This window comes from Pholcus phalangioides, unplaced genomic scaffold (assembly GCF_987345545.1).
Source record: "Pholcus phalangioides strain wild (caught in Gottingen) unplaced genomic scaffold, Ppha-v1.0 ptg000015l_1, whole genome shotgun sequence".
Classification (NCBI taxonomy): Eukaryota; Metazoa; Arthropoda; class Arachnida; order Araneae; family Pholcidae; genus Pholcus; species Pholcus phalangioides.
In genome coordinates this window covers 82,639,797-82,655,072 of record NW_028301608.1, presented here as the reverse complement: position 1 = coordinate 82,655,072, position 15,276 = coordinate 82,639,797, and the positions used below count along the sequence as shown (strand labels likewise).

General features: G+C 35.4%; 1 protein-coding gene across 1 annotated transcript; it reads right to left on the bottom strand.

The window, feature by feature from the left end:
* Positions 1-5,817: 5,817 nt before the first annotated feature.
* On the bottom strand, positions 5,818-14,956 carry ATPsynE (ATP synthase, subunit E). Its single transcript, XM_089244549.1, has 4 exons — positions 14,860-14,956; positions 11,602-11,656; positions 9,411-9,512; positions 5,818-5,986 (listed from the first exon to the last, which is right to left on the bottom strand). Exons 1-4 carry the CDS (start codon positions 14,902-14,904, stop codon positions 5,931-5,933), a joined length of 258 nt encoding a protein of 85 aa, XP_089100675.1. The 5' UTR covers positions 14,905-14,956; the 3' UTR covers positions 5,818-5,930.
* Positions 14,957-15,276: the final 320 nt, after the last annotated feature.

The window sequence follows — 15,276 nt, the reverse complement described above, 5'->3', positions numbered from 1 at the left end:
CCCGGAGTCGACTCTTCTTCGTTGTCTTTTTGATTCATGAGGGGTCTTGTCTCTTCCATGGCCTTCGGGTTGACATGAAAGAAAAATAACTTTTTCTTTTCTTTTTCGGACGATATCGTTATCGGAATAGAGGCAAAAAGATGGAAGTAGCATGAAGGAATGAGAGGAAGCTTTATGATTAAGGAAATGTCCAAGAAAGTGTCTGCTTATCCTTCATACAAAGCGTAGAATCGATGGTCAAAGCCGTTGTCAAAAAAAAAAGAATGTTTCCCGTTTCCTTTATCTAAAATTTTAAACCTTTTTCTTTTCATATTGAACAAATTCTTGTTCAACTCCGGAATTTTATAAAAAAAAATAATAAGAGAGAAGTCAGAGATGGTTTTTCTTTCTTTTTTACAGAAAATAAGAAAGATTACACTTTCAGCTGAAAATGGTTGAAGGAACGAAAGGGGGAGAAAAACTCGCGAAAGCTTTTCTCTTCCGAAAAATGCCATTAATACCACTTGATTAAAAAGGATTTGATGGATCACCCTGAAGTTCGTCCAAACATCTGCTTGGCAGCTTTGCTGCAGATGATGGCTTGATCTGTATTTAATACGGGAGGCTTCGATCAATAAGTTTAGACATCATTTTATGAAGGAGGAAAGCATTTTTTCTATTTTTATTCTGCCTATAGATTCTTCAGTCTAACTATAGTTCTATGGTAGCTAACGAGGGTGTCGATAGCTTCGAGGAAAAATAAATGGCTTCTTGAAATAATTACGCGTACACCAAAAAAGAATTAATTCTTGGCTGAAGCCCATCGTTTAAAGCAAATAAATTGCCTTCAACTTCACTCCTAAAGAAGCTAAAACGTCTTTATTTCTCTTGAGAAATTTTAAAATGATGCATCCCACCCATTAAGTTTAAAAGGCTTTTCCAGAGAATTCCAAAATTGTTTAAGATTATTATGGAAAGAAACTAAGTCACTGGTAAAAGAAAATAAATAAATAGATGATGATAAACTATTTTTGGAAATAAATCAAATTCTAAAAAAAAATGAAGGGAAAAATTAAAAAACAATCAAATTGCAAAGAAATTGCTGGTGCTTATTTTTTTTAATTGAAATATTTACTGGAATAAATTATATACCGTCAGGGTCAGATGTTGGCTCGAAGGGGGACCCTCGGTACTGGGCCGATTTTATCAAAATACGAGGTCGGGTACGAAAATAATTTCGGGGCTCCTTAGCCTCGATTTTATGTATTTTGTGCAGATTTTATGTATTATCGGTATGCAGATTTTATGTATTATCGGTATGCAGATTTTATGTATTATCGGCATGCAGATTTTATGTATTATCGGCATGCAGATTCATGCAATATTACAGAATGCTAAAAAATATCCACTCATTGTAAATTAACACATAAATTAACGAAAATTCTGAATCGATGAAAATTTGGAATTAATAATAAAAAAAAATTTCAGAATTTATGGAAATTCAGAATTAATGAACGAAAAAATGTCCCACCAGAATTGATGATAATTCCAGGATCAAATCCAGTCGAAGCTCAGACACCTTTGTTTACTACAAAAAAATGGAGTGTGCGTGCGTGATATTTTTTATATTTTTCACTTTCATTACGGTAAGTGCAGGGTCACATCCTCCCCCCCCCCCCCAAATCGCGGGGCCCAGTGCGACCGCAATTGTCGCCCGCCATTAAGGGCGGCTCTTGCCTAGGTAAACCAGGTATGTCTCGATGACTAGAGTTGAAGATGTTTGGTATGTCAACGAATATGTGTTAACAAAATCTTGAGCCCACCAATTATGATTAATCTACATACATATTTATGAATACCTATAATGAATGGCAGGTTCAGCACTTGCACCACAAAGAAAATAGAGAAGTGGGAAAAAAACTCAAAAGATAATAAACCCCGTTATAGTTAACCTCTATTTGACGGATTCTACAATCAAGCCTTGATATAACGAGTTCCTACTTAACACATTTTATGATTGTACCTCGATATAATGAACTTTCATTTAAAAAATTTCAAGATAGTACCTCGACAATACATATTATTTTATCCATGGCCCCGACATCTTGCAGCAGAGTTCCCTGGACTGGGATCTTCCGTAGCCCTCCAAGTTTAACCACGCCCCGTGTTAATCTCCAATTCCTATAAAAAGTAAGTTTTAATCTCTTCAAGGAATATCGGACACCTATTTTCATTGGCCGCCATCTGGCAGTCGGGTGGTTAGCGTGCTAGCTTTCGTGCTATACAGGTCTGGGTTCGAATTCCGGTTCTGGCATAGATGTCTATCAACACCAACAAATTCCCTAGACACATTTTACGGATGTCTTGGTAATAGGTGGAGATCACACGTTGTTATTAATGTTATTCGAAATACTCTCAGTGATGGAATAATTTATCTGATTATTCTGAGTTATATCATGTCCCTCTCACTCGGTTTCACTCATAAATTTGCAAATGCAATACTGTTTTTAACTATTACCTAGGAGCAGTGTTCGCCATTACTCATCAAAAATCAATTTTACTTTTCCGAATTTCGTTAAAGAATGAAAATACTCCAAATTTTAGATAATTTTTTTAATAGAGTTGAGATTCTCTGTTTTTCTACTAAAAACTACCCCTTCAAATTCTGAAGAAGAGAGAGAGGAATGTGAAAAATCACTCTTCAAAATTATTTTTTTTTTCGGATAACATTGCCTAGGAGTATGTTACGCAACCGAAAAAACAACATGTTCATAAATTATTTTTTCAAGAATTTATTAGTATTATTAATTCTCGGTGGACAAACGAAGAGTTTTGTGAGTTATGATATCACATACACAAACATAGACCAGAGAATACGATATTGTAGAAAAGCTCATTTACAAGATATTTTGATTTCGAAACCAAAACTAGTCACTGCTGCCATCTATTGTTCGTATTTTTAAAATACATCTAATTATTATCCTTTCTTCCAGATACAGCCAAACTCAGTTGTGACGACACCTCGGCTATACCGTCAATAGCTGATCACATTTCCCATCGTTTTTCCCCCACTCTTAATCGTTTTTCTCATTTCAAATTTTGATAAGTATACAACCGAGTCACTTGCCAGTGTCTCCCACCCTCTCTCCACCTCTTGTTCTCTCCCCCCTTTACTTTGTCACCCTCTTCCCCCCTCCCCTAACATACTAATATTTTTCCTCTATCTCCCACTTTTTCTTCTCACCGCCCAGGCTCTCCTGCACCACAGCTGGTTTTGCCAATTTTCATGTCGCATTGTAACATCGGAAAAAAAAAAAAAAAAAAAAAAACGTTTTCTTCACAGCTTCAACTTCGCTATCTCCCTTCTCATGTTAACACTAACATCTGAGGTTGTGCCGGCATTTTTTCTGCAAATGTGTTAAAATCAAGAACCATTTTTTAATCGAAAAATCTTCTCCCGAACATGACAAAAAAAAAAAAAAAAAAAAAAATGTTGATGATGATGATGACCTTTCCTCCCACATACATTCACTACATAAAAACACAAACATTACTCTCTTGTCTTTCCCTTCATCAGGGGGACGCGACGAGCCCCCAGCCTGTATGGGGAATATATGACCCGCATAAGGGCCAGGCATCCCCTTAAAATTTTTATTCTGGTTCTGGTTCTGGTAGCTGATCACATCCGGGGAATGTTCAAATGTTGTTCTACTTATACCTAATGTTGAAAAGAAGAAAAAAATTATTGCATTTTTGACTCTTCGAGTTTGCTCATTGACGTGTCGCTATACGAAACATTTCCGTATTTTGCACTTCCCGACTGTTTTTCATAAAAGTGCCCGGTTTTTTTTTCAATGTAAACTTGCTTCAATTCCCAATCTTTACTAGAATCAGGAGTGAATGTAATTTTCACAATTTATAAATTGCTATAATGAATATTATTAATGACTATGAATATTCATCTCATATATTTGTCAAATTTAATTTTTCCCCCGTGAAATATTACATTCTAGCACATTTTTTTTTCTCACTGAAGGTTGTTTATAAAAAATATTTGACAGTTTCCCTGACATTTGATCACATGTATGGTGAAAATCAGCAGTCTTTTGTATTAAATATCTCAATTTCCGGTATTTTTTACGATCTAACAGTCACCCTAATCCACAATGAAAAACTTCATGCACAGTATTTGATTGCCTCTGCTTATATTTTTCGTCGAAAGCTTGAAAACGTCAACCTCGGTTGCAATGACGCCTCAGTTATAACGGCAAAATTTCGTGGAATCTTCGATGCCATTATAACCGAGCTTGACTATATATACGGGGTGATTATAAAAAAACTATCCCGACATATGGGCCCTTAACTATCATACCATTCACAGAAACTGAATGAAATTTTGGCATAAGGTATTTTGAGGTATGCGCTCAAGAATGATATGGAAAACAACAGTGTCACTCCAACAGTTACCGTTACAGTGAGAAAATTCCGAAAATATCAAATGGCAACACCAAGTTTTTTGTATTGGAATGCGATCTCCATACTGAAAAACACTAAATAGCGTTGGAATGGCACCTGTAGCACGAAAATCCCCGGAGCTGGGCAAGGAAAAAGTAAAAAGGACTTTGCCGTGCACCAGAGCATTAATGTTCGTTTCATTCGTCACGCCGTTTCTTCGGCTGAGATCCCAGCCTGATTAGTCCTCCACAAGGTCATGTGGAAAATTTGTGAAACACAATAAAATGCTTTATTTTATGCTGCTTCTCTGTCCTTATTGGTTGTCCTCACTTTTAGCCTATCTACCGCCGGTGATTTTCATGCTACAGTTGCCGTTCGAACGCTATTTAGGGTTTTTCACAATGGAGATCACATTCCAATTTGGCATTCCAATCCACATACAAAAAACTTGGTGTTGCCATTTAATATTTTCGAAATTTTCTCACTGTAACGGTAACTGTTGGAGTGACACTGTTGTTTTCCATATCATTCTTGAGCGCATACCTCAAAATACCTTATGCCAAAATTTCATTCAGTTTCTGTGAATGGTATGATAGTTAGGGGCCCATATGTAATAAAAGTAATAAATTTTAGAGAGTACACATTAGTGGTATATTTATTTCTTTTTTGCCCGAAATTGGGGCGACACAAATTAATGGCAAGAGAATGAACTAATCATTCAAGATGGATTCACTTTCTCACGCTCACTGAATATTCTAATGAAAAACCAACACCGTTTGATTAAGGTCTATATTTAATCAATTTTATTAGACCCATATTTAGGATCTCATACACCCTTGTAGTGTCTCAAATAGTATTTTATACCTCCTTTCCTGCCCAAGCCATCGTCAAAAACAGTGTGCTCCTCTTAAAAATTTGTGAACTCTTATGCAACATCATGTGGTTTTTCTAAACATGTCTAAATGCAATTATGAATGTTAACACATTTGATATTCTAATAAATTGCACATGTTTATATTACTGTTGCCAGCAAAATCAGCTTTATCATTTCCCTGGCCAGAACACCTGAATAAATAAATATAATTCAAAATCTCAACCTGCCAATTTTTTCCCCCCAGATATTTTTTCCTGACTTGCGGGGGGGGGGGGGATCATATATTTGCATATATATTTCCTTGACAATTTTTCATTTTCCTGGCCAATCCTTAAATATTCTTCATCAGGGTGTGCCTGCTTTTTTTTTTTAACTTTATGAAAATTTTAATTTAAAAATTTTCCCTACTCTGATATTGAATCATATAATTAAACCCACAGAATTCTACTTTAACACATAGAAAAACTTGAAAATGAATATTGATCAAAAATACAACAATGTCAACTGACTCATTTTCTATTGGTACAATTTTAATAAACTATAATTACAAAAAAACTTCTACATTTTGCAATACACCAGCACAGACAAATTTCAATGAATCTCTCAGCACATATCAGAAACATCAGAAATTCGGAGGGACTTGAACATTGCATTCCTTAGCCAAGTATATCATCTCATCTAGAAGAAAAAAACATGTGTTGAAAATTTAATATCCACAAAGCCATATGTTTAGAACTGTACAATTTTGTACACAGATGATGCCACTTATTAGAATCATAATGTTACCATTCTTGAGTTATGTTATCGCTTTCACTAATTACGGAATGAACCACTATCATAATATGGGGAAGAAATTTGTTTATAGTTATCACGACTTCAGTTCATGTTTTATCAATTCTTTTCGGAAGTTTTCTTCCTTTTTGCATATTTTGAAGCTAAGGTTGGACCAGGCTCATTTTTTCCCCTAAAAGTTATCATTATCAATCTGCAAGACTGTATAAGGTGAGATAGCTCCCTTATTGATAAAAATTTCCATATTTGGTTCGCAATGTACTAGTCAGGCCGTAATAGATGCTAAGATCAATGTAGCCTATGTGTAGTGCTTCTTTCGCAACAGCTTTCCTATAGTGGAGGAATGTGTAAGGAGAAAAAAATTTCTTCAGTTTCTTTCAACTGACCACATTCACCTCAGCTGGAAGACTTTTACAAGGGAATCTATGCAATGTACAGTACATTATAAAAATTATTGTACTTAGTAATACAAATTAGACTGTTCAATTCTGACTCCTCACAATTTCTGAATTTAAAAAAAAGTTATAGGGGGAAAGTTTTCTACATTAGGGATCAATTGAAGAAAAAAAAATGCAAGATTTAACATTTAGAAACCTGTTATGTGGGAAAGAAAAACAGATTGCTCTTGAAGTGAAAACTACAACTATTATGAATTGAACAGAATCTTGTGATCAAAGCCATCTCGTCCTGTTTTGTTTAAGCTTGTACTTCCCAACCACAATGTTTTTGCCACTCCTCTTCTGACCTCTTTTCCTTTTGTTATCGTGTGTTGTTGTAATAAATGTATGTTATTTTCTATATAGTGTCTGCTTGTTAAAATTCAGTACACTATTCCACCTTTTCTTCAAAATACAACAGTTCTATTTCCATAGGTCCTATTCGATCAAGCGGGACATATGATCATCATACTTACAACAACCAGGATTGTTTCAGATAGTTATCAACCAAAAAGTTATAACAGTGAAAGCTCTTTTTTTGCAATTTCACCGGCAGGACAAAGAAATTCTTCCATAAAAGAGCAGTGACCGTTTAATCAGGGGTTTGAAATGCACACTTTTATTATACAAGGGGAAATTATTATTTGGCTGTAAAAGAAGAGTGACCGCATCTGAGAGGGTCCGTTAAGAGGGGTTTTACTGTATTATAAGAAACCTAGAGTCCTGATGTGATTCCATTAATACTGCGGGTGATGCCATGGTGGTATATATAATAATTCTCTTCCCAATTAAAAAAAATTACACTAATTTTGTTGATAGGCTTTGGTGGAAAAGTAGGACATTTTACCAAAAAGTAGAAAAAGTAAGACAAGTGGGAGCCCTCATATATATTATATGGTGAAAAAGGTGGTAAGGACTAGAACAACATTACCATGGAAAATGGTCAACTTTGATATGCTCCTCATTTCTAGTACAAGCACAATGCAAAACGAAGCCTGTGCCAGACGCCAATAAATGCACTGTGTGCTGTAACATATTTTTGTTTCAATGTACATACTTATGTAGTGCTTTTATTTACATTGTTTTCTTTCCTTTCTCATCTCAAAGCTTTGTTATAACCATACAAAATTGTTCTGTAACCTCAGTTTATTTCTATACACCTATGAGTAATTTTTTTCCTTCACATACCACATACGATATATCCTTCAACTATATACATATAAGAACAAAAGAGAATGGGAAGGATGAGGGTGAAAGGAGAAATCTTGTGTGTGTGTTCATATCTACTCTTTTATCTATTACACTGTTTTCTTTCATTTGTTTTTTCCCCTTCCTTTTCTTCTACTTTTCCTTCTCCTTTTCTTTTTTCTAACGTGCGCCATTAGGTTAGTTTTACATATACCATTACATAGAATAACTTGTAAGTGAATGGGTCAATGTTGTGCCTCTATATATATAGGTGAAGTTTCTATATATCTGAGTTTTTCTCTGTATATTTATTTTGTTTTCTATGAACTTATGTTGTGTTTCAATACAGTGTATTGTGTAATTTGTTAAAAAGGGTCATTCAAGAATTACGTCAGCATTGGGGGGGGTTGAAGGTTGCTTAGGTCATCAAGCACCCCTTTCTGAAGATACAAAATATTCTAAGCTGCTGACGAAATTTTGCTGACGGGGAGGGGGGGGGGAGAGAGAGAGAGAAAGCTGAAAATCTGCTTACATAGTACTTGAATGGCCCCAAATCCCCAAATGTGCAATTTCAGAGAAAATCATACTCAATACAGTTTTTTTTTATGATCAAATTTGTGTCCAGCACACCAAATTGTATAAGAAATGCCTACTTTCGTTTGAAGTAGACATTTGAAAAATGTCTACATTTCTTTGAGGAAATGTAGAAACTTTGCAAAAATTTGTTGTCCAGTATATAGTTAGGATCCTACTGTACTTTCAGGTCCCAAACCAGAATGCGTTGCATTGTTCTGCAATAAGCCCTCAGCTGACAGTAAATGCTCTTCAGTTTATACCAAGTGGCAAATTTTATTACATTCTACTTTGGGGGCCTTCAGGATCTGTCAGCATACTGTACTGCACTTTAACCTCTATAAGTGGTGGTTTTTTTTTTTTTTAATTTTCACAAAATTGTTGTCATCCGGGTATTGTTATCAATTTTGCAAACTAAGGGCCAAATGAAAACTTTTTTGTAATTATCAGGATTTTGGGTTAATGTTATTTCTTTCAAAGTTTTTTTCCCAAGCGTTTTGAGGCAAGAGTTGAGCCAGACCAATTTTTTCCGTATAAATTACTGTTACCTGCCTATGTAGGAGATAAATAAGGCAAGAAAAAATGTGTCCTTAATACAACAAATGACACACACACATCTTCAGTAGATTTTTGACAGAAAATTCGTTTCTGCAATTAGTTTTTTTATTCATTGCCAATTTAAGGGGAAAAAGAATTTTTCTGAAAACTTGCCACAAAAAACCAGAAAAATTGAAGTGAAAGTAACATTCTGAGCTATGAAAATAAAAGCACATAGAACAGGGATTGACAAACTGAAAAAAAAATTAGATGCCAGACAAATTTCTTAGCAGCCAAGCATAGTTTATTCTCCAAGAAAAACAGTCTTGAATAATGTTTCTTCAACTTTTCCCAAGGCTCAATGACCCTCTTTTCATGTTAGAAGGCATATCATTAGAAAATCAGAAAATTTTAAGTCATTCTTACTCTGATTTAGCAATCAAATATAAAAAATTTTTAGGCGCCAACATCGATTTCATAGACACCATGGTGATCTGGCACCTTAAATGTGTCAAGCCCTAACATAGAATATGTACTGAACAAGTATGAATTGTATCAATTAAATTTTTACTCACTTCTATTGGCTATTTTTCTTTCCTCAGCCTCTTTTGCTTCTTTTATAGCTCTCTGCTTTGTTTCATATGCTCTAATCTTTGTTTCTTTCCTCTTCAAATACTCTGAAATGAGAATAAATCCAAAAAAATAAAAAATCTTCACTATTCTAAATCGATATTGAAAATTCAGTCCTGCAAAAAATACATAAACAATCTTATACAGTGAAACTATAATATACTCTGCAAACAAAGAAAAAAGTATCACTGCAGAGAAATATCATTATACCAAAAGGGCAGCATTATATTCAACGTAACCCATTTCTATTAATAATATTTCTCAGATCAGTTTTTTGAATACCCCGGACTAACAATTGCCTATCATTTTAAAGAAAAGTTATTCTCAAACATTACACTTGCAAAGAGTAGAAACTTGTAAAAATGCAAAGATAATTCCTGAGAATTATGTTGAATTATTTTTATAAATTGAATGAAAAAATAGGGCTGTGATTGTTACAAATGAATTGGTTCATCAAGTCATTATCTGCTTAGTTTTAAAAGTCACTACCTAACTACAAAGAACTGTGCATTCGTCCCCTGAAAACAATAGAGGGATTCATTTTGTCTTTGTGCATCATACCAGTGCCCAAATAACTCTTAAAAAATCCTCAGAAAATAATAGAAAATTGATAATAATTTACAATCAGAGTTGGAGACCATTTAAAAAGGACCAGTGACTATACAGACAGACATGATCGCCCAGAGAGGCCATCTTGGGATGGTTTGCGCTCTTTCCCAAAGGGATGGGTCTACAGTCTGTGAGCTCATCCAATGCTTATATGAGCTTATACAGGTTAACCATTGCAATACATCAAAAATCCTGTACGATGATAACCTCTGTGATGATGGCCGCCTACACATCAATATTACTCTTTGATACAATTGCAAATTCTATATTGTTAATACATTCCAGCTATATCAATAAACCCTTTATGAATATGTTTCTCCTGTCCCTTGAGTATCATTATATAAGAGTTTGATCTACAAAGTGTAGACCGGTTAGTAGGGTGAATCACCCCTCCTTCAAAAAATGTGAACAGTCAGACGTGCTACTACATGAGCTTCATGTTCTTCCCAATATTACCTAACATCTGTGCTTGTTTTCAAAATTTCTCAGCAGGTGTTTGCTCATGCGGTAGCTGTAACGTATGAGTTGTTAGCACATTGCGTAATAAAGCAGAGAATCAATACAAAATTCTGTTTCAAATTGGGTAAAATTACAACAGAAAATCACAAAATGCAGCGAAATGTGCATGGAGATGAAGTTGTATCTTAAAAATGACGGTATTTGAGTTTGTGGGTCATAGAAATACCAAGTTTTGTCTTTAGCAATAATTGCCTAAAATACATAGCATCATTGTCTGCCATATCAATGACGTCGCCACACAACTCTATTCACTGTTGTTTTTATTCATCACTTCTAGGTGATGAGGGACAAACCTCGCACAAAGTTTGCATTCACCCAAATCCCCAGTCACAATAATTCAAATGATTTCCCATGAAAGATTCATTTCTTCCGTTATAATTCATATGAACAAACAGTGGTCTCATAACAATAGCTGACAAACTCAATCACAGTTCAGCTCGTTACTGGTCTCCCACAATGATGCTCATCTTCTATGCTTTCATGATCTTCACGGAAGTGTGTGAGCCTCTAAAATACTGTCTTGTGAGATACAGCTTCATCTCCATACACATTTTGCAGTATTTCGTGGGTTGCGCAACACATGCAGAGAAATTTTGTGACACAAGCGCAGATGTTAAGCAACATTGGGAAGAACTTAAAGTTCATTTGGCAGCACTGATCAGGCTGTTCACATTTTTGAAAGGAAGAGTGATTTACCCTCCTTTTAAGGAAAATTAGGCTTCTCCATTCAATTTACCGTATTTTAACATGTATAAGGAACCCTGTTTTACCAAAATAGAGGGGTTTCCTATACATGGATAGCATTAAATATTTATCTGTTGAGCTTTTTTTTCCAAATTTTAAGCCCCAAAAATCAGGGAGTTTTTTATGCACATTAAAACCATATTTTAACGTTTATAAGAAAAGACTAATATAAATATTATTTTCAATAAACTAATACAATAAGAATAAACTAAAAACTTTCAACATAGAAACTGAATATGAATTATACATAAAATAACAACGTACTATATCTCAAGACTCCATAAGTCATTCCAGAGAACAACGCCAAATACCTACAGCCCTGAAATGAACAGTAAAATACTTCAGTCAAAAAAATAAATTGTTAAATTGATCAAGTGTTCATGAGCACGAAATCAGACACAAGCATCAAGCACTCTGGGTGCTTCAGGGAGCACAGTGGTGCTAGAAAGCAATGGGTTGAAGATGCCTGCTCTATATCGTGTTATTTAACCCTTACAGATGCAATCCTACGATACCTTGTCACACTTGATCTGCTTTATTTTTGTCTCCTCGAAATATCTTGGGTTCTTAACACGCTTTTATTTCCAATGTGGATCTGCGGAATCTTCCAATGGTTATAATGTGGATCAGGAAAATTTTAAAAATCGCTCAAAAGGTAAAAAAGTCCTAGTTTTTATCATTTCCAATCCGGTATCTGGTCTAGGATGTTATATTTTTCAATCTTTATCCCTTATTTAGTCTAAGAATGTTTTTTTTTTTTGCCCTTTGTTTCTTACGGTCATCATTCTTTTGTTATGAACAGCCTTAGTATTCTTTCTTTGGCTATTTTTTTTCTTTGGAAAGAAAGACGTACTAAAGCATGACTCTGTTTCGCTCTTGGCAACTTCTCATCATGCTGTTGGGCATTTCTCTCACCAAAGAAAAAAATCGCCAGCACATTGCCAAAAAAATATACCATAGTTCTGTCCTGTAATTAAATAGTTAACCAAATTTTAACTCGCCAAGTACTTTAGATTGTATACTAATGTTGAGGCTCGTTTGCATGGTTTTAGTCGGTAAATAATTACATAGATAAATACATAGAACATAATTTTTTTTTTTTCAATTAACCACATGGACTAGTAGGTGGGCGTGTAGCTTTGCATATCCCTACCTTTTTGATATCATAGACCCCCCCCCCCCCGTAGTGAAGGTCAATGTACTTCAGACCCCCTCCTCTCCCATAAAAGAAACTTAAATATCATAAATATTACAAATTTCACAGTACAAAATGTGCCGTTCATGCAATGGTGGTAAATAGAAATCATCCTGCAGACCCCCTTGAAGAGTACTTACTCACTGACCCCCAGGGGTCTACAGACCACATGGTCGTGAAACGCTGTGCACTACTTGATAACACATTGGGTCAGATTTTGATGACTTGAAAACTAGTTAACTACTAAATTATTTAATCCCTGTAAACAAGCTTTCAGATTATGTAAATACGATTTGAATAAAGAAGATAGCTCTGTTAATAACACGTGGTTATGGGCGGAGGCAGATTAGCTGCCTGCGGGCTACATGAGTTTTGTCACCTTTTTCCTTTCTAGTCTAAGGGTACGAACGTCGTGCACTTTAGTTTCATGGATTAGTTAATTTCAGGTTTTAACCAGTCAGCAACGATGCTTACTTGCAGAATCAGAAATCAGCATGCACTATGTTTGTACCTTAATATTCTTGACCACACATTGCTCTAATTCACTGCACTGTGATATACAGGGTGTTTCAAAAAGAATCATCCGATTTAAAAAAATCATAATTATTCAGCTTTCAATCTGTTTCGATTGAATAATGTATAGGTAGAAAGAGGGAAATCTCAAGTTTACTGCAGTTGCTGACAGGTAGTGCTAACGCTCTTCCTACGGCCGCCACTTCAGTGTTTGTCAAGACGGTGACTGCTCAACAGAAATCTTAGTGTTCTAAGCTTCGCGAAGTGCAAGTTCGTAACAACTGTTCATCAAGCTTTTCATTGACAATACTCTGATGTTCAACTTCCTACTGCTCAGAGCATTAGGCGATGGCATAAAAAATTCTGTAACACAGGCTGTCTGTGTGTAAAGGAAAATCTCCTGGCAGTCCCAGCATGTCAGACAAAAACGTGGAACGCATCCGACAGTTTCGCACATAGTCCACAGAAATCCACTCGCAGTGGATGCAAACATGCTCGCAAAACTTTGGGACAAATTTGACTACCGTATAGACATATGTCGTGCATCCCCAGGTGGACATATTACCCAACGAGGTGGCTAACTTAAGAACATCATGGATCCCGAGGCATTTTTTGGAGGCCCTACCTACTACTGCTACACCACACATGCACCCCGCCCACCCCCCCCCCCCCCGGAACTCCCAACGAATCGGTACATGCGGGAATGTGCGTGTACGTGTAGTGAAACCTGACGAAGTTTTTTGTTTCTCTGTAATGCTTGTTATGTGTAGTGCTGCCATCTGCCACCAGTTTTTCTAACTATGAGTGAAGTGTTATGATTGAATGATTTATCGTTGTAGGACTGTTGCTCTCTGTGGCGAGACTTTTTAACAAGTAGATCAGCTCGCATTTGCGCCTTGAAGTTGGGAACCACAGAAAACCAACTTCAGCCGACCACTACTGTGGGGTTCGAACCCGGATCCTCGCATCGCGAGTCAGTCACTATAACCACTCGACCACCACAGCGGCCATGCAATGATCAGCCATGTAATATAAAATTAATCATAAGTGTCTATGTTCAATATTTTTCGCAATATACGAAAATCAAATCAGTGATTCTTTTTGAAACACCCTGTAAACCACTTGACCCCAACTCCTGTAAATAAACCAATGTCTTCAAGTCACTCTTTTGGTCCCTCTCGTGATCACTATTTTTAGATCACTCTTTTGGTCATTTACAAGCTTGCAAACTCTATAGGTCAATCACTGACTTAATTCCTCACTCTCCAGGCAGACGCAGATCTATGATGGGCTACAAAAATTTTGACACCTTTTCTCATTCTAATTTATATTCGAGTACTCATTTCTCAAATTTGCTACCCCGAGTTATAAAAGCCCGTTAAGTCTTCCCCCCCCCCCACTTTAAATACGCCACTGGTTATAGGTAGTTAGTGGATGAGATAATATTATAATGGCAGGATTAACAGCTATGGAGAGAATGTTATAAATTTCTTGAAGGTTGAAACCACAACACATTATTGCATTCGAATTTTATACCACACCCCCTCTCAGTTAACCAGTTGCTTAACTAACGTAAAGTGAAGTGATAAATAAATTGGCAACTAAGCATGTATCGATTCCATACCAAGTTTATCTTATTTTGTTATATTGTTTAGTTCAGCTTGACCTTCACCTCCCGGTATACATTAAGACACTAGATTTGTTTTTGTTTTTTTAAAGACATACAAAGGATACATCTTTTAAAACATCATCACATCCGTTGAATGTTCATAAATAAATCTATAGAAGCTGAAACGAAATAAATTTCAACCTACTCGGATAAATGGGGAAACCCGAAGAGGTGCAGCTAGGTCAGCCATGATGTTTATAGAAGATTCTTAGGCACAAGTTTTGAAACTTAAGGAGGTGAATGCTTGCTTTGTTTTTTTAATAATTAATTTATCAGTTTAAAAAAGAGATCTGAAAAATCTGAACTTTGAACGATTTAATAAAACTATTTGTACATTTTTATTAATGGTTCTATTTTGTTTGTGGGAAAATCATTCTTATTGAATTGATTCATTCAGTTTTTATAATTGTGACCACATTTTTACGAAATGAAGACGGGACTTTTTGAAATTCAAAATTTCATCAGGAATTAATGAAATGATTATTATTTTTTTCTTAAATATATAAAATATGCTAATTTAATCAATAATTTTGCTGATAATTGATAGCCGTTTTAATCACAC

Bases quoted from the DNA above. Each gene is read 5' to 3' on its own strand.
- ATPsynE (XM_089244549.1), bottom strand. From the start codon at position 14,904: ATGGCTGACCTAGCTGCACCTCTTCGGGTTTCCCCATTTATCCGA. The intron at 11,657-14,859 runs GTAGGTTGAAAT...TGTTCATTTCAG, and splicing joins GGGTTTCCCCATTTATCCGA to GGCTGTAGGTATTTGGCGTT. The intron at 9,513-11,601 runs GTACGTTGTTAT...TTCTCATTTCAG, and splicing joins TTATGGAGTCTTGAGATATA to AGTATTTGAAGAGGAAAGAA.